Here is a 25,902-nt window from a genome sequence, read left to right as displayed (position 1 = left end):
CAAGTGGTCTNACTTATTTCCTTTTATAACTTGGAACATACTACTTATACATATTTACAAATTGTAAGCATAACTCTCAACTTAACCATGCCCACCTGTGGCCAAGTGGTCTTCATACCCTGAACACTGGGAGTTCGGTCATGAGTTCACGCCTCGCACAGACAGGCTGGCAACATGGAGTTTTCCGAGTTTTCTCCATGTCTGTAACACCTAAATAGGGGCCAGTTTCCCTTAAAAAGACCTCCTGGAAGGCATCCCTCCTAGGCAGTCACCCAAGTGTTGTGTTGCCATTAAAAAAACAAACAAACTCAACTTAACTTTAAACAAACAACCAAGCTAGAGTACATTCATAAAGTCTAAGGGGTTTATAAAATAACAGTGACATTTACAATAGAACAGTGTTAATTTTAGTATTTTAATTACATGTAATAAAAAAATACTATTCCAACAAAGGATGCAGCTCTTTTGTATTTTTGATAGGCAATGTGTGGCTTTTATCATAACAGGGTCTGGCCATTGCTGTTGTAAATGTTTGAAAGAAAATTATTCAAACCATATAAACAATGAATTAAATTTATTAATATGGACTTATCATTTTAAATTATATCTTATTTTTTCACAATACATTTTTAATCATAAAATTTATATTAATTTATCAATGTAAAAAATATTTAATTATGCTTTATTAAATACATTTGCTTCTTGTAATAATTTAATATTTCAAGGAACAAATCTTTATTTTAAAATAACTTCAGATTTTAATTGGGCTGCAATTTTAAAAAATTGTAGTCATAAATTTTAACTGGTGTCTATCAGTTTGTCTGTCTTTCTTTAATCTTAAAAACAGTGTTAGGTGAAAGTTGAGGCTAGATAGGGAAAGCTTAGAGGGCAGGAAGTCCCAATTAACTATATACAAACTTCTGATTTGGACCAAAAGTCACATTATTTCAATTCAGAAATTTTCCCATGAACTGAGTTAGATAATTGGCATTCTTATTATTAACAGGAAAAGTATGAGATACAGGGGCGAGGCACTACTAAAATTGAGGGCATTGTGATAACATCATAATGAATAATTACTCATTCTAAATAGAATTAAAATCTGAAAGCATTTTATAGTAATTGATTATTACAAAAAATGAATAATAAGTAATAATTAAATACAGGTAACCCCCATATAACATGGCACTTCTAAAGCACAGATTCAATCTAACATGGTTCGAGAATTGGGAACATCCCCCATATAACATGATGCTTTTATAGCACGGGTTCACTCTAACACGGTTCGAGAATTGGGTAAAACCCTCGTACAACATAAAATGTAATAAAGGGTGCATTCTTTTATACCTCCACGTAACTCCACGCCAGAGCCATAACTAGGATTTTGGACGTCTATGGCCAAGAATTAAAATGGCGCCTTTGTAATTTTTATTATTAAAAAAATGATAATTTTATTTTTAAAAAATCGTCTAATGACATTTAAATACTATGTAAATATGAATATAAAAATTTTTTTGTTATTAATTTTAAATACATATTCCAAAACCTTCTCGTTGGCACCTTTAAATTAAATCGGCACCTGTGGCGGGGGCCACATTGGCCATACCCTAGTTATGGCTCTTCTCTGCGCAAGCATTCTAATTGTTTTCGTGGCTACTTTGAATGCTCTTTCAGCAAATAATCCATTTAATGGTTAAATTTTATAATTGTGACTCTTCTTTTGCCTCTAAAAGCTCATTTTAGAATTATAGATTCCTCCACATGATACTATTGATAGTGCGGTTGCCGCTGCGGCCGGATGGCCAAGCAGTCAAAGTGGCAACTTACCGCTCTGGGGACCCAGGTTCGAATCCTAAACGGGTCGAAAAATCCCCAGGAATTTTTCGGGGGTTGGTCCGTTCGGATATGTTGGGCTCCGTCTCTCACGACCCGGCAGTCCAATTGTGGGCCTGGCCGAACCCGTAATGGGCTTGGAAAAAAGAGGACCTCCTAGTGCCCACAGGGCGGAAAGAGTTAAAAAAAAAAGTGTGCGGGCATCGCCATCTTTCTTTCACCGTCGTTCCTAAATGCCTACAAACAGCAGCACACTCTCATTGCAGAGCGACCGCTATTAACAAACGCACCCACAAACTGTTACCGGTTGATGATGCTCATGCTGAGATCATCATATAAAATGAATAATCCTCTGGTAAAATATTTACTTAAATAATAAATAAGTATTTTACCTATGAAAAAAATGAATAATAAATCCGATTTAAATAAGGATTTAACAACATGTTTTTTAATTTTTGGAACCTAACCTCCTTTTCGCACTAGTTCTTTGTTTCGTATAACACAGATTCGTGTAACACAGCAATTTTTTGGAACGTAACTTCTGTGTTATACAGGGGTTACCTGTATATAAAAATATTTATAACAATTTGTCTGAAATGTTATCAATTTAATACACCTAAGTACTCAATGAAGACTAAACGTTGTTGAAAACAAAACATCGCATCTAAAATAGTACAGTAGAAGCCATTCTCAGGCTGAGCCTTAATCCTCTCCCCTCCCCAAGGAAGGAATTTCGAAAATTTCCTTCTTAGTGTGCGTTTTCATGATGTACCCTAACTGTGTACCAAATTTCACCTCTTTCAGTTCAGCGGTTTGGCTCTGGGCAATGATGAATCAATCGGTCAATCACTCAGTCAGTCAGGACAAGTAATTTTATATATTTAGATCATATGCAGAGATAAATACTCTTGATAAACAAAATTTAATTTAATANTGTTAACTTCTATCTAAAAATTTTTTTGTTATTAATTTTAAATACATATTCCAAAACCTTCTCGTTGGCACCTTTAAATTAAATCGGCACCTGTGGCGGGGGCCACATTGGCCATACCCTAGTTATGGCTCTTCTCTGCGCAAGCATTCTAATTGTTTTCGTGGCTACTTTGAATGCTCTTTCAGCAAATAATCCATTTAATGGTTAAATTTTATAATTGTGACTCTTCTTTTGCCTCTAAAAGCTCATTTTAGAATTATAGATTCCTCCACATGATACTATTGATAGTGCGGTTGCCGCTGCGGCCGGATGGCCAAGCAGTCAAAGTGGCAACTTACCGCTCTGGGGGACCCAGGTTCGAATCCTAAACGGGTCGAAAAATCCCCAGGAATTTTTCGGGGGTTGGTCCGTTCGGATATGTTGGGCTCCGTCTCTCACGACCCGGCAGTCCAATTGTGGGCCTGGCCGAACCCGTAATGGGCTTGGAAAAAAGAGGACCTCCTAGTGCCCACAGGGCGGAAAGAGTTAAAAAAAAAAGTGCGGGCATCGCCATCTTTCTTTCACCGTCGTTCCTAAATGCCTACAAACAGCAGCACACTCTCATTGCAGAGCGACCGCTATTAACAAACGCACCCACAAACTGTTACCGGTTGATGATGCTCATGCTGAGATCATCATATAAAATGAATAATCCTCTGGTAAAATATTTACTTAAATAATAAATAAGTATTTTACCTATGAAAAAAATGAATAATAAATCCGATTTAAATAAGGATTTAACAACATGTTTTTTAATTTTTGGAACCTAACCCCCCTTTTCGCACTAGTTCTTTGTTTTGTATAACACGGATTCGCATAACATGGCAATTTTTTGGAACGTAACTCCCGTGTTATACGGGGGTTACCTGTATGTAATTTGGCTTTCTAACGCATAAGATAAGCTAACAATAAATTATTGTAATTTATACAAATGACAATGTGTGATTTTCAGTATTGAAATGTTAAAATAGGTTTCAAATAAAGATGATAAATAAATAGATTAAATGTTAAACTGAGAAAGCATTTTTCTTTTAGAAATAAAATGGCAAAACGCCAAGCTTCAAATCAACTCAATCATGATAACTGGGATCAAGAAGAAGAACCTGAAGATCCGGGTGTATTTAAGAAAGTTTCTGATGTTGAATTATCTCAAAGAGTAATAAAAACAGCAAAAAGGAGATTCCAAAAAGAGGTTAGTTAAATTCATTGTTGTTATAGTTTTTCTAAATAATTGAACATATAAAAAATTAACAATTTTTTTTAATTATACAGTCAACTACAAATCCATTTGCATCATTTCAAGGATTTGTAAATAAAAATACTACTACATCAACTAATAACAACATAAGTTCCAGTTTTTCTAACTTCAGTTCAACACATACTATATCTAATGGTAATTTAAATACAAAATCAAACAATTCAATCAATTCCTTGACTGAAAAAGTAGTAGTGGATAATTTACAAGAAAATCATGAAGTTCAATCAAAAGATTCTCTTCGAGATAATGAATATTATCGATTACTTAAAGGTTTAAATGAGAGTCTTGCACAATGGATCCAGCAACATGTTGAAAAAAATGCTCTGTGTGATTTTACACCTGTTTTCCGTGATTATGAGAAGCATCTGCAAGACCTTGAAACTAGATTTCCACCTGTCTGTGATAAGCCGACTGCTTCCTCTGTTTCAAATGTTAGTTTTTCAGGAAATTCATCATCAGAAAATGTAACTGACAATCTAAAAGTTCCACTAAATACTACAAAATCTTCAAGTAAGTTTGAAAATAGTTTGGCTAAGTAACTTAAAATAATATAGGTAAAAGTAGTATTTTGACAACTTCTTATTTTTAAATATTCCATTATCTAAAGTTTTTTTTTCTTTTTAATTTAATAAGTTGTTCCATTGTATTTTTAAAAATTTGTAATTTAACAATTACATGTAAAATAACTGTGATTTTTAGATATAAGATATTAATTTTATTTAAAATATAGATAGCTACAGAAGTTGTTAATTTAAAAAAAAAATGATTTATCTAATATATAACTGTATCTCAAATTTATATATGGCCTGATGCTACCTTGGATAAACAAAAACTGGGTTAAAACAGATGGCCATTCATTTAATCTAAAATGCACATGTTTCCTTTTGCCACTCATGTTAATATTCAAGATGAAAACTTGTAAAGATGTTGCAACACACTGGCAAACATGACCAATGCTAGCAACACACTAACAATAGCAAAATAGGAGAAGGAATGAGTGATTTATACCCACATTCCAACAGACCAGCTTGTTGACTGCTTACTTAGTATAGTCAAGGTTAAACGTACTAAAATATGTATGCATTTAGAAAATTTACAGCAAAGTTTTTATGAATTATAAAAAAGGTAGTGTAATATACTACCTTTCTTATAATTCATAAAAACTTTGCTTCAGATAATGCAGAATCTCAGTTAATTGGTACTCAAATAATCAGGATTTCAAGTGCCATTGGTAACAATATGTATTCTAAATGTGTTTATTATGTGATATTACAGGGGTGGCCATTTTGCATACCATGTGCCAATTTTTTGACAGATGAGTTCAGATGCGCCATATAACTTGAGCACTTTTTATACCATCTTACGTTCATAGTTAGGGGTTGGTAAATAGAGATAAAGATAGAATCTGCTTCGCTTAGGGGAGGAAAAGGAATAACTTAATCATGCAGTTAAATTAATTAATTTACACCAGTTTAATGAAGCACCAGTCTACAATGGTTAGGAATGATCTCCTGTACGAAAGGGTGATTGCTTCATGATGGTGCTGTAGCTGCCAGAGAGTCTCGTTTAGTGAAGATAACTCTGCAAAACAGTTGTTGGCACTGAGAGTGAGATCAGTTTGGAACTTGGATTTGTCTGTTCTCTTTGCTTGCTAGGAGTCTTGGCCCTGGCATATGTTTAATAACCTTTTTAATAGAAGTATGTTTATAGACACTAATTAACTTTTTTAAATGATTTAATTATTGTATGTAAAACAATATCTATTACGGCACATAAACAATACTTCAAATCCATCTAATAAACAAAGCGATAATTACAATCTGACACATTCTAAGTAGTAACTGCAAAGCTATACAAGGTTAGTGCGACGTATTTGTAAACATTACTTACCATTAATGAAACTTTTGAGACTGTTTGGATTTCGCTAGTCTTTTAATGTTTGGTTTTAAATTTGTTATTGAGCAACAGAGAATTCTTTAAATTTGAATCAGTTATTCATGACCACGATGTGAACAAGCATTTTCATCAATGAAATGAAAATGCTTGTTCACTTCTCTATGTTGTTCCAAAGTGACGTATATAATTTTTTGCAAATTTTCTTAGCTTTGGGAAATGTTCATGTGGAATGCCAGGAATTGATTACGTCAGAAGCATTTTGATCTGGAAAAAGCTCATCAAATTTTATTTTTAACAATGAATTTGTTTTTAAATCAATCAGTTCCATTTGTATGTTATTAGGTATCTGCATTATGTTTTGTTCACTAAGTGAAAATGGGTTTATAAAGGCAAGAATGCAGTTTTCTTCTTTAGCAAAATCATGAAAATGACTTTCAAATGTTCCTTGAAATACCTTGATTTTTTCAATATATTTGATCAAATTGCTATTATTCTCAGCACGTTCACTCTGCTCTTCCAAGCATGGAAATTGACTCAAATCCTCATTTTCTAACTGAGAGATGAACAGTTTTAATTTTATTTCAAATGAACTGATGCTATTTACTAAACTATAAAATCATTTATTTTTTCCTTGTAGTTTTAAATTTAGATCATTGTGAGATTAGCAGTGGGCCACTGGGCTCATCCCAAATGACCACTTACTCTGCAACAGGTTGGTAAAACCCATTCTCGGCTTGTCGGATGGCTAGGAGGGCAAAATTTGAGTGGGGAGTGCGTCGGTAAGTCTGCAGGTGTCCTTCAGAGACAGGAGACAGGTTTAAAAACAAAACAAGCATTTATTTATATAACTAAGCTAGGATACATAGGTTAAATGCGATTAAATAAATTCACTATACAAAAGGGACGCTCTAATAGCTTTACCTGCTAGTCTGAGAGAGAGTTCACAAAGCTCTAAAAAGTACAAATACCTCTCTGCGGATATGTCTAATATGCGTTCGTTGAATATGTTCATTAATGGTGATGGAAGTTCAAATGGCTGTGGTTGGTCGTATGTCCTTTCGGTCCGGAGTATGGAGACAAATATGGCATATCTACCAAGTATAACTTCCGAGGGATCGCCTGGAGCTTTCGGGGACTCAAGCTTTTATACGTTATTCGTGGGAAATGAGTCACGTGATCGACTTCTGTTGACACTTACGGTGCATTCCGATCAACTAACTGTCAACTTTCCCACCTTAATGTGAAAACAATCGGTGACCTCCGATATACTTCTCACCAAGAGTGTTTTTTTTCATTGGAGTTGTTTACAAAAATTTTTCCGACATTGGCGTAAAAATCTCGGATTTCACACCATTGTGATGGCTAGTAATATCAACTAAAAATATCAAATCAAATAGCCTGTTGTTATTCTTTCATCGGGTAGTTCATTTTCCTGTTCTAAAAAATTAGAAACAGCATTTTTCAATTTCCAAAATCTACTCAGAACCTGCTCTCTAGAAAGCCAGTGCACTTCACAATGAAGGTTAAGATCACCATATTCCAAATCTAACAATTCACAATATTCTCTGAATTTGCGTCTCTTTAATGCTCTTGTTCAAATTTTATCCACACATTTCACAACTGGTAACATAACATTTGCATATTTAAAGTTTTAGCTCACAGTGCTTTTTGGTGTATAATGCAATGATATTTTAGTATAGGACAGGCATGGCCAACATACAGCCCGAGGACCGGATTTGGCCTGTCTAATGAAATTATGCAGCCCGCGATTAAACTTTCAATATTAGCTACTCAAGTCTGAATAGCTCAATGAAAAATTCTGATGCCTAAAAAAAAAGTCAACAACTCACTGTGCATTTAGAGTTAACTCTCAACTACAAATCTCTTAAGTACAGCATAGAATGTTGATAAAGCATGATAATGTGAAAAATGTATCTGTAATCTCTATCTACAATTTAGTCTCTATGGGTGGCACCACAATGAGATCTTACACCACCTCAAAATCTTCTAGGGTTCCTAGTCTCTGGTTCAGCATATGAAAAAAGTTTTCTTTCCAATTCGGCCCGGGAGCAAAAACTGTTGGCCACCCCTGGTATAGGACAATTTAAAAAATTTTCAAGCAAAGTTACAGTGCCATTGACTTTACCTATCATTGATGGCACTCCATCAGTACACACACTTATGAGTTTGCTACAATCTAATTTTAGATTTTCTATGCATGTTTTTACTTTTTCAAATATGTCTGATCCTCTTGTTTTACCATGCAATGACTCCAGACTGGCAAGTTCATCAAAGATATTAAAATTATCATCAATTCCTCTTAAAAAATGTTTAACTGTGCAGCATCAGATGTGTCTGAGCTAGAGAAAAGAAAGTACAAGAATGGACAAGGTCTTCCAATTGCTGGGTTATATCCTGAGAGAGTTCATCTTGATACGTCTCATAACTGTCTGCCTTAATATAGCAATTTTGTCTGCTTTCTTTTTTTTCAAGATGGTGTGCAAATATTTGGAGACAAGGCTTAACAATGTTTTCTCCATCAGAAAAAGGTTTCTGTTTTTTGCCAATGCTAAAGAAATTTCATATGACACTTCTGTCATTGCTAATTCTTCACAACTTACTTTAGCAAATATATTTTGTCTTCTGATTTCTTCCTTTTTCTTAGTCACATATTCTTTTTGCAGCTCAGACCCAAGAAAAAACTTCATTTTTTCTTCTATGTAAGTCTGATACTGTGTTTTATAGTGTCTATTAAAATCATGTCTTCTATTATGAGAAAAAGTACTTTCACAAACAATGCAAAACAGTTTACCTGATGAATTTGCTATAAATAATAATTCATTTTCCTACTGTTCATTAAATTCATGCCTACTGTCAATTTCTGTGCTTCTTTTGGTCATTTTATTTTGCACTGTAGTGGATAAAAGGAATTTAAAAAATATATAGAAAAGTACAAAACTCTAAAAAATGTTGAAAAAGAACAAATAGATTACAGTTATGTATGTACATCATATCACACAAAATAAAAAAAAAACACAAATACACAAAATGCTCTCACAAAAATTCTACTTCAAAACTAGACACCACGATGGCTCACTCAGAACTGACTGAAGCGCCACTTGTAATCATCCAATGCGCCACATTTTGGCTACCCTATGATATTACATTTTTAGAATCTTTATCTGATTTCTATGTAAAGATTTCAATAGCTGTATATGAAAGTAAAATATACATCTTTAATAAAAACTGTATTTAATATAGATAACCTCAACATGATATACAATCAGTATTGCAAGATATTCATGAATCTTATAAAAACTGAACTGTCTGCTGTTGACTATTAATCATATTTCTACATAAAACATAGAAATGGAAATAATCACATTTTAGAATATTTATTTTTGTGTTAACCAAATAAAAATTTACATAGTAATATCATGTAGTACTGTACATAGTCACTGAGATGAATTTCAATTATAATAAAAATTTTTAAAAATTTAATTGGGCTGCAATTTTAAAAAATTGTAGTCATAAATTTTAACTGGTGTCTATCAGTTTGTCTGTCTTTCTTTAATCTTAAAAACAGTGTTAGGTGAAAGTTGAGGCTAGATAGGGAAAGCTTAGAGGGCAGGAAGTCCCAATTAACTATATACAAACTTCTGATTTGGACCAAAAGTCACATTATTTCAATTCAGAAATTTTCCCATGAACTGAGTTAGATAATTGGCATTCTTATTATTAACAGGAAAAGTATGAGATACAGGGGCGAGGCACTACTAAAATTGAGGGCATTGTGATAACATCATAATGAATAATTACTCATTCTAAATAGAATTAAAATCTGAAAGCATTTTATAGTAATTGATTATTACAAAAAATGAATAATAAGTAATAATTAAATACAGGTAACCCCCATATAACATGGCACTTCTAAAGCACAGATTCAATCTAACATGGTTCGAGAATTGGGAACATCCCCCATATAACATGATGCTTTTATAGCACGGGTTCACTCTAACACGGTTCGAGAATTGGGTAAAACCCTCGTACAACATAAAATGTAATAAAGGGTGCATTCTTTTATACCTCCACGTAACTCCACGCCAGAGCCATAACTAGGATTTTGGACGTCTATGGCCAAGAATTAAAATGGCGCCTTTGTAATTTTTATTATTAAAAAAATGATAATTTTATTTTTAAAAAATCGTCTAATGACATTTAAATACTATGTAAATATGAATATAAAAATTTTTTTGTTATTAATTTTAAATACATATTCCAAAACCTTCTCGTTGGCACCTTTAAATTAAATCGGCACCTGTGGCGGGGGCCACATTGGCCATACCCTAGTTATGGCTCTTCTCTGCGCAAGCATTCTAATTGTTTTCGTGGCTACTTTGAATGCTCTTTCAGCAAATAATCCATTTAATGGTTAAATTTTATAATTGTGACTCTTCTTTTGCCTCTAAAAGCTCATTTTAGAATTATAGATTCCTCCACATGATACTATTGATAGTGCGGTTGCCGCTGCGGCCGGATGGCCAAGCAGTCAAAGTGGCAACTTACCGCTCTGGGGACCCAGGTTCGAATCCTAAACGGGTCGAAAAATCCCCAGGAATTTTTCGGGGGTTGGTCCGTTCGGATATGTTGGGCCCCGNAGAATGTATTCTATCATATATATATATATATATACATACATACAATGTTTGTTTTACCCCTCCATTCAAATCCTACTCACATCATCACAGAGATTCCACCTTGCTGTCTGCTCATTCTGACTTCTTCATTCTTCCTCAAATCATGCCAGTAGTGGCAGTAACTGTCAGGTCCATCCAAATTCTATTTTTTTCATCTGAAAGTCTATTTGGGTCCACTCCTCTTTCCATATCATCTTGTCTATGGTCCACTTTAATCTAGCTGTTTTGTGCAATTGTGTCAATTTCAGTTTTGCAGCCATTTTTGTAAATTTGGCATTATTATGATTATGCATACATCTTCATACAAGTTTCTGGTGATACTGCAATTGGCAATATTGATGCTGATTCTCTGACAGCCAACTTGTTGACTGTCAGTAGTCGAAAAATCTTTCTTTCATTTCTAGGTGTAAGGAGTTTAGGCCTTCCACATCGCTTATTTATGTCATAATTTTCATCTGGAGTTAATACATTTCTTACAGCACATGTAGATCGATTTACAACTGCCGAAATTTGTCTTAGAGATTGTCCTGCTCCTTTTAGTTGGTAAATTTCACGTATTTCCAACTCTGTTTGTGTTTTCCATGAGGCATTCTTTTAAATCATAAAAAACCATTTAAAATTGCCCCCACATTTGTAATAATAAACAATACTATCCTCTGGTGGCAACTAATTAAACTAATAATTAATTAAAAACTTATCATGCTAATTTTATGCACCTGTGTTTACACTTTTGAAACAATCAAAAATTGAAAAGCTTTGATAATTTTTTTTTGTAATTGTCAGATAGCTTTAAAATTTCAGAAAATGTATAAATTGATGTTGTAAACAACATACTAATATAATAAGTACAGTACATTACTATTGTTAATGTTTTTGTTGTTGAAAAAAGNTAAAATTTCAGAAAATGTATAAATTGATGTTGTAAACAACATACTAATATAATAAGTACAGTACATTACTATTGTTAATGTTTTTGTTGTTGAAAAAAGTTGGGTATGTTTATAATTTTGAAATGGACTGTATATCATAATTGATAACTCTTATTAGTGCCTGTGTTTACACTTTTGAAACAATCAAAAATTGAAAAGCTTTGATAATTTTTTTTTGTAATTGTCAGATAGCTATAAAATTTCAGAAAATGTATAAATTGATGTTGTAAACAACATACTAATATAATAAGTACAGTACATTACTATTGTTAATGTTTTTGTTGTTGAAAAAAGTTGGGTATGTTTATAATTTTGAAATGGACTGTATATCATAATTGATAACTCTTATTATTTATTTACAATTTAATTAGACTACCATAACAATAATGGATATGTGGTTGAAAACTGGTAAGCTTCATTCTACAGATGCAGGAACTAGTTTTGCTACTACTGTTGAAAATGAACCAGATGTTAGTACCAAAAAGTCATCTGGTGATTCAGATTTACACATTCGTAAAAAGCGGAAGTATAATGAAGAATACATAAAATTTGGTTTTACATGGATTGGTGATGAAAATGAACCAAAAGGGTTATGCGTTGAGTGTGAACATGTGATGCACAACAGCAGTTTAAATCTCGCAAAATTGAAAAGACATTTGGAAACAAATAATTCAACTTTACAAAATAAAAATATTGAGTATTTTAAAAGAAAATGTAATGAGTTGAAGAATAGAAAAAAGACCTTTATGAACTTTGTTAAAAACAATAATGATAATGCTTTGGAAGTATGATATCATGTCAGTTATCGTATTTCACAACAGGGTGAAGCTTATACGATCGCAGAAAAATTAATTAAGTCATGTGTAAAAGACATAGTTACTACCATGATTGGGGAAGAACATGCTAAATTAGTTGATTGTATTCCCCTTTCAGATAATATAATTTCAAGGCATATTAAAGATATCTCTAATTTTTGTGAAAATGGCCTCATAAGACGTTTGCAAGCTTCTGAACATGGATTTACTATTCAACTTGACGAAACTACTGACATAGCTGAATTAGCAATCTTGCTCGTTATTGTGAGATATATCCATGGAATGGCTGCTCAAGAAGATATGCTAATTTTCAAAAGTCTGCCAACCAGAACAACTGTAGAAGAAATTTTTAATTTGATAGATTCATATTTCAAAAAGCAAGATATATTTTGGGATTTGTGTCATGAAGTATGTACCAATGGAGCCAAGGCAATGCTTGGTAAATTGAATGGCATAGTTGCATGCATGAAACAAAAAAATCCTCACATGAGAAGTACTCATTGTTGTCTTCATTGACAAGCTCTTGCAGTGAAGAAAATGCCAGAAGAGCTAAAAAATGTACTTAATGATTGTGTTAAATTTTATCAAACCAAGGCCATTAAATTCAAGAGTTTTCAATTTATTGTGTGAAAGTATGGGAAGTTTACATAAAACACTACCATTGCACACAGATGTCTGTTGGTTATCTCATGGAAAAGTGTTAGCAAGATTTTGCAGATTAAAAGATGAAATAAGAATTTTTTTATCTGAACATGCACCTCAATTAGCTCAAAAATTAAATGATGCAGTTTGGATTCAAAAAATGGTATATCTAGCAGATATTTTTACCTATTTAAATAAGCTCAACATATCACTCCAACGAACAAATATCAATATTTTCAAGGTACAAAGTAAAATTGATGCTACTCTTTTAAAATTGAAATTTTGGGCATATTGCATTTTGAAAGGAAATATTGAATGCTTTCCTAATTTGCACGATATTTTAGTAGACAGTAACACTAATCTCGATAAAAATTTTAAAAATAATTTGGTCCAACATTTATTGGATCTGCAAAAAACATTTCTTGAATATTTTCCTGTTCAAAAAAAAAATTATCTTGGATTCAAAATCTTTTTCAAGACTGTGACACCTCCAAACTCCCAATAAAAGAAAGAGAACAACAAATTGAAATATCAACCAACGCTCAATTGAAAGTAAGATTTAATCAAATTGTTGTTATGCATTTTTGGATTGACATTAGAAATGAATATCCTGAAATTGCCAAAAGAGCTGGCAATCTAATGTGTGAAACATCTAATGAAACATCTAATGTCATTTGTATCAACCTATATATGTGAAAAATCTTTCTCTTTGTATGCTGCCACAAAAACAAAATACAGGAATAGATTGGATGGTGAACATGACATTAGGTTGCAGATTTTGACAATTATTCCTGGTATAAAAATGCTTTGTGATAAAAAACAAGCACAGTCAAATCATTAAAAGAATTTTCTTTTTATTAATTTGTTATAATATAAANTGCAGATTTTGACAATTATTCCTGGTATAAAAATGCTTTGTGATAAAAAACAAGCACAGTCAAATCATTAAAAGAATTTTCTTTTTATTAATTTGTTATAATATAAAATATTGTTAAGCAAGAAATGAGAAAATTATCATCCAGGCATTAAACAAAGTACAAGTATTGCTATAAACTACTAGCGCTTTCAACGAAACTATTTTTGTCTTAGAAGGGTATTATGCAATGACAGGGATGCTTTTTCCGTGCTAGAGAAGTCTGGAGTTTATTCTATCCCTTTGGAATATACAACGTCTGGTACTCATACCCAGTATGTCGGAGCGACATCCAGAATGTTGTCTTGCTGTATTTCTGAATACCAGCAGTCTATCAGGGCAGGCAAGTGTGCCACCGAGCTAGTAAGAATGGTGTTGCAACACCAATACACCCCGTTGTGGGACCAAGTGGTGATGCTCAAACAGTGTGGTAACAGGAGCCTCGTGTATCTATGGGAGGCACTCCTTACCGATGTGCTAAATCCATGCAACACCCCCACGCTGGATGTGCCTTCTTTGTGGGTCAGTTTATATAACAAATTAAGATATTGTCACTAGCTCCATATTCTTGTAAAAAATTTTTGCACATGCACATTGGCACCACACGCGTATTATTCAAGTTCTCTGTATTTAGTTCCATTTTTAATTTTATTCCAAAGCTGTTTTGTCGTTAGAGTAGTTCGAAATCGTTATTCGATAAAAGGATATTAACCGTTTTCATCTGCTTGAAGAAGACGATAATAGTTTTGTCAAAAGCGCTAGTAGTTTATAGCGATACTTGTACATTGTTTAACGCCTGGATGATAATTTTCTCGTTTCTTGCTTATCTATTGATCGGCGTGAGGTCCAATATCTTTCACTTTTAAAATATTGTTCCTTTTGTTAATTATTCATAAAATGTATTCTAGAAAATAAATAAAATAAAACCTGATTTTCTACCTCACTATTCATTGTTTTATTAAGATGTTTGTATTAAGCTTAAATAAAGATACAAGAATAATTTTGTGAATTTGAGTAGAAAAAAGCTTTGATAAACTATTTTATCTGCTACTTAAACATGAGGTTCCTTCAAGAAAACCATGAGCTTGAAAGGGTTTCCAAAAGTGTAAAAGGTTAAAGACCCCTGCACTAGAGAAAAACAAATTTCCTGCAACTAGCTCAAAGACAGCAACTGAAAAGCAGTTGAGATTGCAGTAAATGATTGGTTAGGTTATACAGTAGAACCTCGAAAACTCGGCCCTCGATAACCCGGCACTCCGGATAACTCGTCCACACCCTGACAGGGCAAAAAAATCCTTAGTTAATTAATTTTCATTATAGACAGCTTTATAAAAGTATAAAAGCTCTCATAAAGTATTTTTCTGATGTCTGTCTTATCAGGTAAATTACTGTACACAGTGTATTCATTAATTTTCATTTTCATGTAGTAAAGTACGTAGCCTTCATAAAGTATGTAGTTTTCCTTTGTTTAAGGGTATTTGGGCAGTTTATTCTCTGTTATATTCTCAAGTAAACAATACATACAAGTACAGTACAGTATTTTCTGAGGAAACACTCGTACTTATTTTTTTTTAACCCCATTCCCGATAACCCGGCATTTTCACAAACTCGGCCACCCTTCGGTCCACATTAGGTCGAGTTTACGAGGTTCTACTGTATTCCTTTGAACACATTGCCACACATATGATTTCAATATAATAGCTGTCCTGTTCACAAAATGCTTGCAGTTTTCTTGTTATCTTACAAGTTTAGCAAAAGAAGTTATTAGATATGGTAGTTGTACAGAATGGTTGCTGTAGTCACCCAACTTAATCATATTTATCTGTTACATGACTATATCAATTTTACAACTTTATTTGCATTTGCTATACAATTGATGAAGATATATATTAACTTTTTGTAACTTATAAATAAAAGAAAAATTGTTTGTTTGCTTGTGGTATTATTCCATCTCTACAAAGCCATTGTAGAAACATTTGTGTTTGAATCGGCAATGTTATTGAATTTTGTCTTTTTTTTCAATGTTTTCAGGAAATTTATCTTTCTTTTTAATTATATACTTTCCTATGAACCTGTTCCATTATATTTTATAGAAAAATTTGCAAAAGCCCGTAAATTTTTTCATATGATTATAAAAGTCCATTTGAGCAAATTAATCATTTTAATTTAGTTCTTAAACATGAAACCTAATGATGCATGATTAATTTGAAAGTATTTACTTAAAATGGATTTTATTAATATAGTAAAAGTTTGACATAACAGACCAGCATGATACCAAAGAAATTGGTCCACTATAACAAAAGTCCATTCTATAATGATTACTCATTATTACAGAGTCATTTGTTATATCAAAAAATCTACTTAAAAGTATAGTAGAATAATGTTAGAACAGATCTCCATAACAGACCTGGAGAGAATATCTGCAGTTCACAGATGATGTCTTCAGGTCCAAATGCCAAATCAGTGTATTTTTACCTTGTTACAGCAGATCTATTACCACAAATATAAGATTATACTGTATACAGGATATACTAAATTGGTGTCCATAAATGTAAGGATGTGTTCCTGACACAAAAACATTACAAAAAGTTTATATGAATATGGGTTTGAAAATCCTTTGTTAGGGAGTTATGAAAGGAATTCCCTGTAGTAACCTCTGATTATGTAAATCACTTTAAACTTGCATTTTTATGAACTTTCTTCTTTACAGTTGGTCATGGCATTTGTTTTGTTTTGTCTGATTGTCTTTCTTTTTTTCTTCTTCTAATTCTTTCATTTTTTTATTTTTTGTGTTATTATTAAGAGTAATTTCCATAACATTATGGATAATGTATTCGGTGAGTGAAATGACAGATATTCACTACATATATGGCTGAGCAGATGGGATGGGAATGTGATAGCAGCATGTCATCTTTATGCAGAAATGTTACCTTGTGTGAAAACATTTGCAAAATTCCACTTGCAAGAGACAGGCACAATTGAGAGGAGAGTTTCAGATATTCGGAGACCATGAGAGGTACAAAGCTGTGTGCTTGAGGAACGAGTTCTTTGTACTGTGGATGAAACTCCATCAACTAGTACAAGAAGAATTGTGAGAAGGGAAGGCATTAGCACATGACCATCTGAAAAATTCTGCATGAAACCCGTCTATACCCATATCACCTTCAACGGGTGCAAGGATTAAATGCAGCAGAATTTCAGCCAAGAAGAACTTTCTGTCAACGCATGTTACAGCAGTGTGCTATGTTCATGCATTTCTTAGCATTTACCCTATTCACTGATAGGCTGGTTTTACACGTGTTGGTGTCTTCAGTTACCATAACATTATCATCATAACAATCACATTTGGGCTTATGAAAACCTCATGAAGTACGACAGGACAAGCATCAACAGAGGTTCATCCTCGTTGTTTGGTTTTTTTTTTTGAAATTTTTAAAGAATTGTTTTAAAACAAGCCTGTTGTTTTTCTCCTGCTTTCTGAATATCTGAATTTGTCTGCTTATTCAGAGACATTTCTTTACCAACTTCAACTTGAGATTTTCCATCTTTAGTCAGATGAATTATATGTATTTTTTGTGTTAAATTTAAAGCTTTTCATTTTCTTTTGTGATCCATAATTTTGTTTTACACAATAAATTCAAGACTGTTTGCTCCAGAGAAAACGAAACCAAAACTGAACAAAATCTATATGTGAAACTGTAATGTGAAAATCTACATCAAAAACATTTTAAAAAATCAATTTTATATTATTTTTGTATTTATTTTTTCAAGTAAATAAAACAATTACTATGACAGAATAAATAAAACTATGACTGCAACAAAATAAAACAGTGACTTTTTTTATTTTGTTGCAGTCATTGTTTTATTTATAACAGAAGGGTCTGCAAGACCTGAAAAATAGTCCATAGTAGATGGAGTCCGTTAAAGCAGATAAGTTTTCTTAAAATTTTCATGTACTTTTGGCCAGACCAACATTAGCAGTCTGTAATATTGAGCTTTTACTGTATTATTTCCCATCTACTTTTGATGTTTCTTTAAAATATAATTAATACCTCTTGAACTATATTATTTTAAATTCTGTTATTGCCAATTACTCTACTAATTACTTTCTTTGTCATTTGAGAGAGATTTTTTTAACCTTCATGAATATATTTGTAAAATTCAATGGAACAAGTTTATAAAAGATATGTAAATGAAACAATATTTATTTTATTAAAAGTGGATCAAAATAAAAATGACAAAATTCCTAATGCTACAACAGAAACAATTGTTTGATGTAGGCTCTTATAATCATTAACTATCATGTGAAATGTTTAACAAAATCCTATATAGCTTTCAAACTTGTTTGATGTTTTCTTTAAGGCAATTGACTGGGTACATTAGCTAGTAAAATATAATATTAAACAAAATATTTTCTTTAACAATTTTTACTAAGCATATTTTCTTTTTTATATATTACAAATTACAAAATTATTATTAATATTATTCCTTTTTTTCTCTTTTTTGTGTTTAGCATCTTCAGCTTACACAGTGCCAAACACAACTTTCAGTTTTTGTAACAACTCTGTTAACAGTTCTAATCCCATAAAATATACATTTAGCAATTTAAGTACAACAACAACAACTTCACAAACTTCAACTACAAGTACTACTAGTACTAAAATCACATTTGGTGCATTAAATTCATCAAGTTCATCTATGACAGGCTCTCCATCATTTAAATTTGGCTTACAGGCACCAACAGTTTCCTTTGGAAATATACCATCTTCCACTTCTGCAGGAGCTGCTACTACTACTACTACTACTACTACTACTACTACTAGCATCAACACTGTCTTTTCAATTAATACAAATAAACCCAAGCTTTCAACTGAAACATTTAGTTTCAATTCTGCTGTAACTCAAAATCAAGAGAGAAAAGAGATTAAAGACAATGAAGGTAAGTATTTATTCAGTTAAAGAGCATTTTTAATATAAAACTCAATTTATTGAAAATTATTGAATTATTGAAAATTTGGAATTTTTGAATTTCTTCATTGCATAAATCATTAATTTATATAAAATGATATATTAAAACAGCATATGAGCTGTTGATTTTGAAAGTGGGGCAAGTCCATGTTACATTGTTGCTAGATATTTAATAGTTTACATTTGAATGGGTTTAAAAATACTTGTAAACAGTAATAGACTTATTTTATATTTGTTTGGTCTTATTTCATATAAATTTAATATGCAATAATGGTTATCCATGTTAGATGAAAAAAATCACGGTTTTGGAATGCACCAATGGACTTACCTCACTTTCAAAAGCAATGATTTGTTGAAAATGTTGATTTTCTTTAAATGGAATATAATTATAATAACANGACGATAGTAAACTCAACATACTTGCCTAAACTTTCCGTAGCGTGGCACTGGACGGCAGAAATTATATATATAATTATAATAAAGTTACAATAAATTAAGTTAATATATAATTATATGTACAGTACCTAATTTATATATAATACTGTACAGACGATAGCAAACTCAATTTACCCACCTAAACTTTCTGTAGCATGGCGCTGGACGGCAGAAAGTAGTTCGGCTGCTCATCCACTATTGGTCCAGATTTGACCAATCTTGTCACGACACGAGTCGGTGACGTTTTATGAGTTCCTTTATACGAATACTTCTGCAATTTTTTCACTGTGTTATAGGAATTTCCGTTATAGGAATCCACGTTATAAGGGGGTCGACTGTATACTATTTTGAAATAAATAAAAACGTTTAATCCACAATGTATTCACCCTTCTGTTCAATAACCTTATGCCACCTGACGGGTAGTTTCATAATTCTGTCTGTGTAGAATTGGGTGGGTTTCTGATTGAAGAAATTGTCAATGTGATTTTTGATACCTTCTAGAGATTGAAATTCTATGCCATTTAAATTATTCTGCAATGAATGAAAAAGATGATAGTCTGAGGGAGCAATATCTGGAGAATATGCAGGGTGACTCAAAACATCCCAGTTAAAGTCTAGAAGTTTTTGGCACACGTTTAACGATATGTACGGTCTTGCATTATCATGATGGAATACCACTCTCCGTCTATTTGCAAGTTCTGGACGTTTTTGATGCACTGCAGCCTTTAGTTCATCCAGTTGGAGACAATATTTATTGGAATTAATTGTTTGGTTGTTGGGTAAAAGCTTGTAATAAAGAACCCCTTTCCAGTCCCACCAAACTGAAATCATTACTTTTCTGGGATGCAAACCAGCTTTAGGTTGTGGCACTGGAGGATCACCTGGCTTACTCCAAGATCTCGTGTTGAATATTGTTGTAAACAATCCATTTTTCATCACCTGTTTTTAATCGCTTTAAAAAGGGATCATCATCATTGTGTTTTAAAAGTGAATCACATACAGAAACATGCTCAATAAGGTTTCATTCACTTAACTTATGGGGAACCCAAACATCATAATGGGAAATGTATCCAAGGCTAGCCAAATGTTGTCAGACATTTGGCTAGCCTTGGATGGGATATTTTTAAGATGTTGGCTATCTCTCGTGTTGTTTTATGCCGATCATTTTGAATTAAAGCCATTACGGACTCATTTTCTATGGTTGAAGGTCGTCCTGACCGAGGTGCATCTTCGAGAGAAAAATCTCCCTCCCTGAATTTTGAAAACCATTTCTGGCATGTTCGATCAGTAACTGCATCCTCCCCATATACAGCACACATCTTTTTTTGAGTTTTTGTTGCATTTTTTCCTTTTCGGAAATAATAGAGCATCAGATGTTGAAAATGCACCTTCTTCCATTTTAATGTTTTTTTTTCTTAAAAGTTAACAAAATTTTAAAAAATAGCTGTAATTAAACTTACGTAATAAATATGCAGATATTCGTAATGTCAACCTAAACAAATTAAAACTTGATAAGCACAACAGAGGCTATTATGAGGCGATTTGTTCGGGTATTTACATAATCGCTCATCTGTATAACCACAGACGAGCGATTATGTAAATACCTGAACAAACTTTTGGTTCAACCCAATATATTCAAGACCCCTCTATTGATTTTCTGTAGATCTAATGTTGCTCTATTTCAGAGTCTAATTGGAATTTGCAATATTCTACTAATTGAAAATAAAAATTGATTTGTAGTTATAGCCATAATCAAATTTGTTGTTTTAAATTTACTCTAGTAAACAATGATGGCACTCAAAATGACTTTTTCAAGTTATTTAAATAATCCTACTCTCTCCTTTTTTCCATTTCTCTTTCTTTCATTCCAATTTAATTTCTATGAGTAATTCTAATGGATTATTTCATAAATTAATTGAAAAATCCCTAAATTATTTTGTAACTACTTTTGATTTATNTTTTTTGTTCAATAATAAATGTGAATTCTTCTTCCTGGAAAAAATAAGACATTCCCTGAAAATAAGACCTAGCGCATTTTTCAGAGCAAAAATTAATATAAGACACTGTCTTATTTTCGGGGAAACACGGTAGTAACAAATTTATACTGATATTAAAAGATATTTATTGTGAATTGATTAAAAACACATTTTATGTTAATTTATAATAAAAATTAGCCTTAACTATTTTTTCACAAAATGGACTTGCCCTACTTTCAAAATCAACGGCTCATATAAAAATTCTGCATTCAAATTATTTGATTTCTAACATGTTAGTTTCATGTGTGAGAATGTTACTAATCCAATTTGGAATTATAGTGCAATCAGATTTATTTTGAACATAATTTATTATTATTTATCCTTAATTTTAAGATGAATTTTTTAACCCATTTTTACTTAATTGAACTAGAAATATATCTTACAGTTGATGGCATCTTGCATTTACAGTCCAAACAGTAATCATTGTGAATAGATATGGTGCACAGTGGTTCATTATCCTATGGTCAAAAGCGGCAAATACCTGGGGTCCCAACTCATCACTGTAGTAAAAATATCAAAATTTAAATTTGGAGCCATATCTGGGGACACTAGATTGCTGGTGTGGCACAGGCACAAGATTCACTAGCATAGCAAACTTAAAGAAAATATAACCAAAAGAGTGTAATAACTATATTATGAATTTAATAAATATATATTGATGATACTATTTTTAAGGAAGAATTAATACAGTTTATACAATTTGCAAAAAGAAAGAAAATTTAGATTCTTCTTTATTGATGTAAAAATTAATTCAAGAGGACTAGTTTCTACTTTTTCTAATGTGAAAATAATTTTGAATTTTGAGAAATTGTCAACAGTAAACTAATTGACAATTTCTCACCCAAAAAAGCATGAAAAGTGAAATTGCAACACCATGAAGGAATGTACAAAGCTACATGCACACTTCAGGACTAGTAGAGACATATTCAAAATGATTAATAGAACAAACAAAGATATGCAACAGACACCTGTTTATTTGGTAACAAATATGGCTCCCTCAGGCTGCTCTACGGCAAGGCAGTATGCCTTGCCATATAGCAATTAACATGGTAATTAATGATTGCCTGAGGAATCCCTTGCCAAGCTGTCCACTACAATGCGCATGTCATCTATATGTGACAGTGGTTCCCAGTGCATCGTAAATCAGACAAAGTTCCACAGGTGTTCAATGGGGGAGAGATCCAGCAAGGCTGCCAGCCAGGGAAAGCATGTGAATTCTTTTCAGGCTGGTGAGATGTGTGATGTGCTGTCAGGCATTGTCTTGCTGGAACATTGTGTTTAGTGTGGCCTGCACTATGGGCCTCACAATTTGTGTGAGATATTGGTCCACAGTCAGAATACCAGAAATGTGCACCAAGGATGTTCACTGATCAAACATGATGCCTTCCCAAATCCTGATGCCTGGTGTGGGCCAGTATTATGCTCAGCAAAAAGGGCTGGTATCAGTACATAGCATTCCCCAGGATACCATCACACTTGTCCACAGCTGTTATTCCTTCACAAACAGAAATGGGATTTATTTATAAACAGTACCCGATGCCATTCAGTAATCCAGTTGTGATAACACCACCAGACCAGGTTTCCATGCTGTGTGGAGCGGTTAATGGAACCATGGTTGCTGGTTGCTATGCGTGCAGCCTGACTTTACACAACCTGTTATGAATGGTTTGGGTGGACACAGATGCACCCATTGATGGAGACAGGCATCTTCAGATATCTTGTGCCTTGCGAACGGATCCTGACAGGCTATTCAGTGAATCTGCCAGTCTGTGCGAACGGATCCTGACAGGCTATTCAGTGAATCTGCCAGTCTGTGCACTCTATCATATGCTGGTGCAATTCACTCCCTCTTCAGCGTGTTTGCAGATGTTCAGCAATGTGATACATCATGTCATACGTTGCAGGATGGTACTCATGTCATGCCCAACATATGTGCAACTGCATGCATCAACAAACAGGTCATGCAGCTTCAGGATACAGTCTCATTTCCCAGCTGTTAACTGGTAGTAATCAGCTTACTGTCCTCTCTGAGACATTTTCTATGCTTCTTTGAAAGTTCAGCTGCTGCAAACAGTCATTAATGGCATTTACAGAACCAAGCCAGCTGCTGGTTTTTATGGTCCAAAACTGAGTACCACATGACCCAATACATAATCCAAATTAATCATATGCATATCTTTGTCACCGATATCAGTTCTGCAATTTTCATGTAGCTATGCATGTTAATTATAAAAAATATGTAACTGCTAATTAGAAAAAATAACTAATTAAAAAATTGGAGAAGCAATAATGTATTTGCATAGTAAGTCAAATGCTGTTTTATTTTGTTAATGGTCCATACTGTAAGGGATGTGAGGGTCAGGGAAAGTTATGGGATTTACAACTTTCATTATTTAAGTAGGAACCCTGTATGAAATATTGTGGTTTAAAAAAATTCTTATTAAACACTTGGAAGTGAACAGATTAACCATTCTGGAAAGTACTGTACTTCTCAGTAGCTTACTTAATCAATTAAGCATTTTTGAGTATCTGGACAACACTAAGAGATTTACATTGACAGAACAATTCTATATAATAAGATCTGTAGAAATAATATATATTTTATTATGGACTACAAATAAACCGGTGCACAAAAATCTTGATTTTTAGCTGAACCTCCTTAACTCAAAATCCAAATTTTTTCCCCAACTTATTTGAGTTAACCAGGTTCTACTATATTGTTTTACAGTGTATCTAAGAGTCAAAGAAAGATGGTGTACTGACTTTATTGAAATTTGCATTTCTGATGAATGATTTGGTGCTGATCAAACTTATCTCTCTTTTTTAATGTTTTATTTTATATAATAATAAATATTGTTTCAAAACTAGTTTCTTTGACAAAACTTTGAATAATTTGATTATTACTTTTACTTTATTTGCATAAAAATTATAAATGGTAACTTATAACTTTTATGTAAATTGTTATTTAAAGTTTATTGAAAATAAATAAAAATTAAAGAATAATTTATTATTGAGTATTCTGTGGCATAATTTTATACTAACTGATCAAAAAAATATATTTTCAATAAAATGCATTTGGAATTTTTAAATGTACTTAGCATTTAAAAGTTCCAAATGTATGCTGTTAAAATATTTGAAAATATTAAGTTTAAGATTGACCTGATGATGATGACTATAATTTTATGAACAAAACATTGAAAAACAATAAGGTTTATCACAAATTATATTTTGTTGAGAACTTTTTGTTTGTTAAATGAATATCATGTTAAGATATATCAATTTTTTAAAAGTTTAAAAATTGAGTTTTATTTATTAAATTTATAAGCTTTGATAAAATCAGAACATTTCAAAGATCATAATCTCATTGTAACATATCTTATTTTGTCCACAGAAAGTGCTGAGGATGATGATAACACTGAACCACCAAAAAATGAATTTACTCCAGTAGTTGAAAAAGAAGCTTTATATTCAAAACGGTAAAATGTTTTTTTTTTAATTAAGTGTATTTAAAAATGTACAGTGCTTTATTACTAATTTATGTTAATTATTATCTCATATTATCTAATTATGAGATTGTTTGAATTAGTAGGGTTATATGTAAAGAAGTCAAAAAAGACTATTGACATACAATTATTTAAAAAAAAAATTTTATACTCTATTTGATACTTATATTTACATTAAAATGTATAGCACATTAATTTACATACATGTCATGTTTTTAAAAAATAATCTGATTTTTTTTTTTTTGTTAGCAAGAATGCACTTAAATAAAATTCAATTTATTTCACTTAATTTGCTTACTTTAATATAATAATAATACATTTTCTTTAGAATGTTAATAATTGAAAGTAATTTTTTAATAAGCAATATATTCAATATATGGTGATAAAATTTTTCATAACGTGTTGAATGTGAGAAATGTTTTCATTTTTACTTCTTTATTCAGTTCAGTTAAGAACTGAAAGTGACATATAATAATGAAATTTAAAAAAGAATCATTTGTACATCATGTCTTTGTTGTAAACGTTAGAAAGAAATTCAAAAGTGTTAAAAGGAGTCAGGAATCTACCCTCTGTTAAATTTCTGGATTCTAGAAAGGACTCTTTGGTTATCCTGAAACTTACAAGGAAGGATGGAAGAGAGATTGGCCCACATCATCAGAATGCACATAAAATGAAACCTATATCAGGCAAAAGATCATTATTTTTAGCAACATTTATATAATTGCTTTAATTTTTTATTAAACTTAGGTGCTAAAACTACTGTTGCTTTTAAGATCCTTTTTCAAATTACCAAAAACTTTTTTAATGTAAGGGAATGAAATATAGCTTTTATCATCATCATTTTGCTTTACATTGAATCTATACTATAAAATTAGTTTACCATATCTCTATTATTTTGTTAAGGTAAATGTTTAGTAAATAATTTTTTTACTGCCTGTTTACCAATGGAACACAATCAACATTAGTGGAATTGACCTTCCTTTCGGCTACTTCCTCATACACCG

The 25,902-nt window shown here is 32.1% G+C and overlaps 1 protein-coding gene across 4 annotated transcripts in view; it reads left to right on the top strand.

Annotated features, from left to right (window-relative positions):
* LOC111642679 (nuclear pore complex protein Nup50-like) overlaps window positions 1-25,587 on the top strand; it is a 46,236-nt gene extending 20,649 nt beyond the window's left edge. For 3 of the 4 annotated variants that reach the window (XM_023389055.1, XM_023389057.1, XM_023389056.1), the window contains 5 exons: window positions 3,842-3,998; window positions 4,079-4,574; window positions 18,470-18,895; window positions 24,787-24,871; window positions 25,426-25,587. In XM_023389055.1, the coding sequence (XP_023244823.1) occupies window positions 3,849-3,998; window positions 4,079-4,574; window positions 18,470-18,895; window positions 24,787-24,871; window positions 25,426-25,474 (1,206 nt within the window). In that variant the 5' untranslated portion in view covers window positions 3,842-3,848 and the 3' untranslated portion in view covers window positions 25,475-25,587. Of the gene's footprint in view, window positions 1-3,841; window positions 3,999-4,078; window positions 4,575-18,469; window positions 18,896-24,786; window positions 24,886-25,425 lie in introns of those variants that run through there. The other variant, XM_023389058.1, reaches the window with a different exon arrangement.
* The last annotated feature ends 315 nt before the right edge of the window (window positions 25,588-25,902 follow it).

This window comes from Centruroides sculpturatus, unplaced genomic scaffold (genome assembly GCF_000671375.1).
Source record: "Centruroides sculpturatus isolate CEXI.00-Female unplaced genomic scaffold, Cexi_2.0 scaffold1709, whole genome shotgun sequence".
Taxonomy (NCBI): domain Eukaryota; kingdom Metazoa; phylum Arthropoda; class Arachnida; order Scorpiones; family Buthidae; genus Centruroides; species Centruroides sculpturatus.
This window is presented reverse-complemented; position numbering and strand designations above follow the sequence as displayed.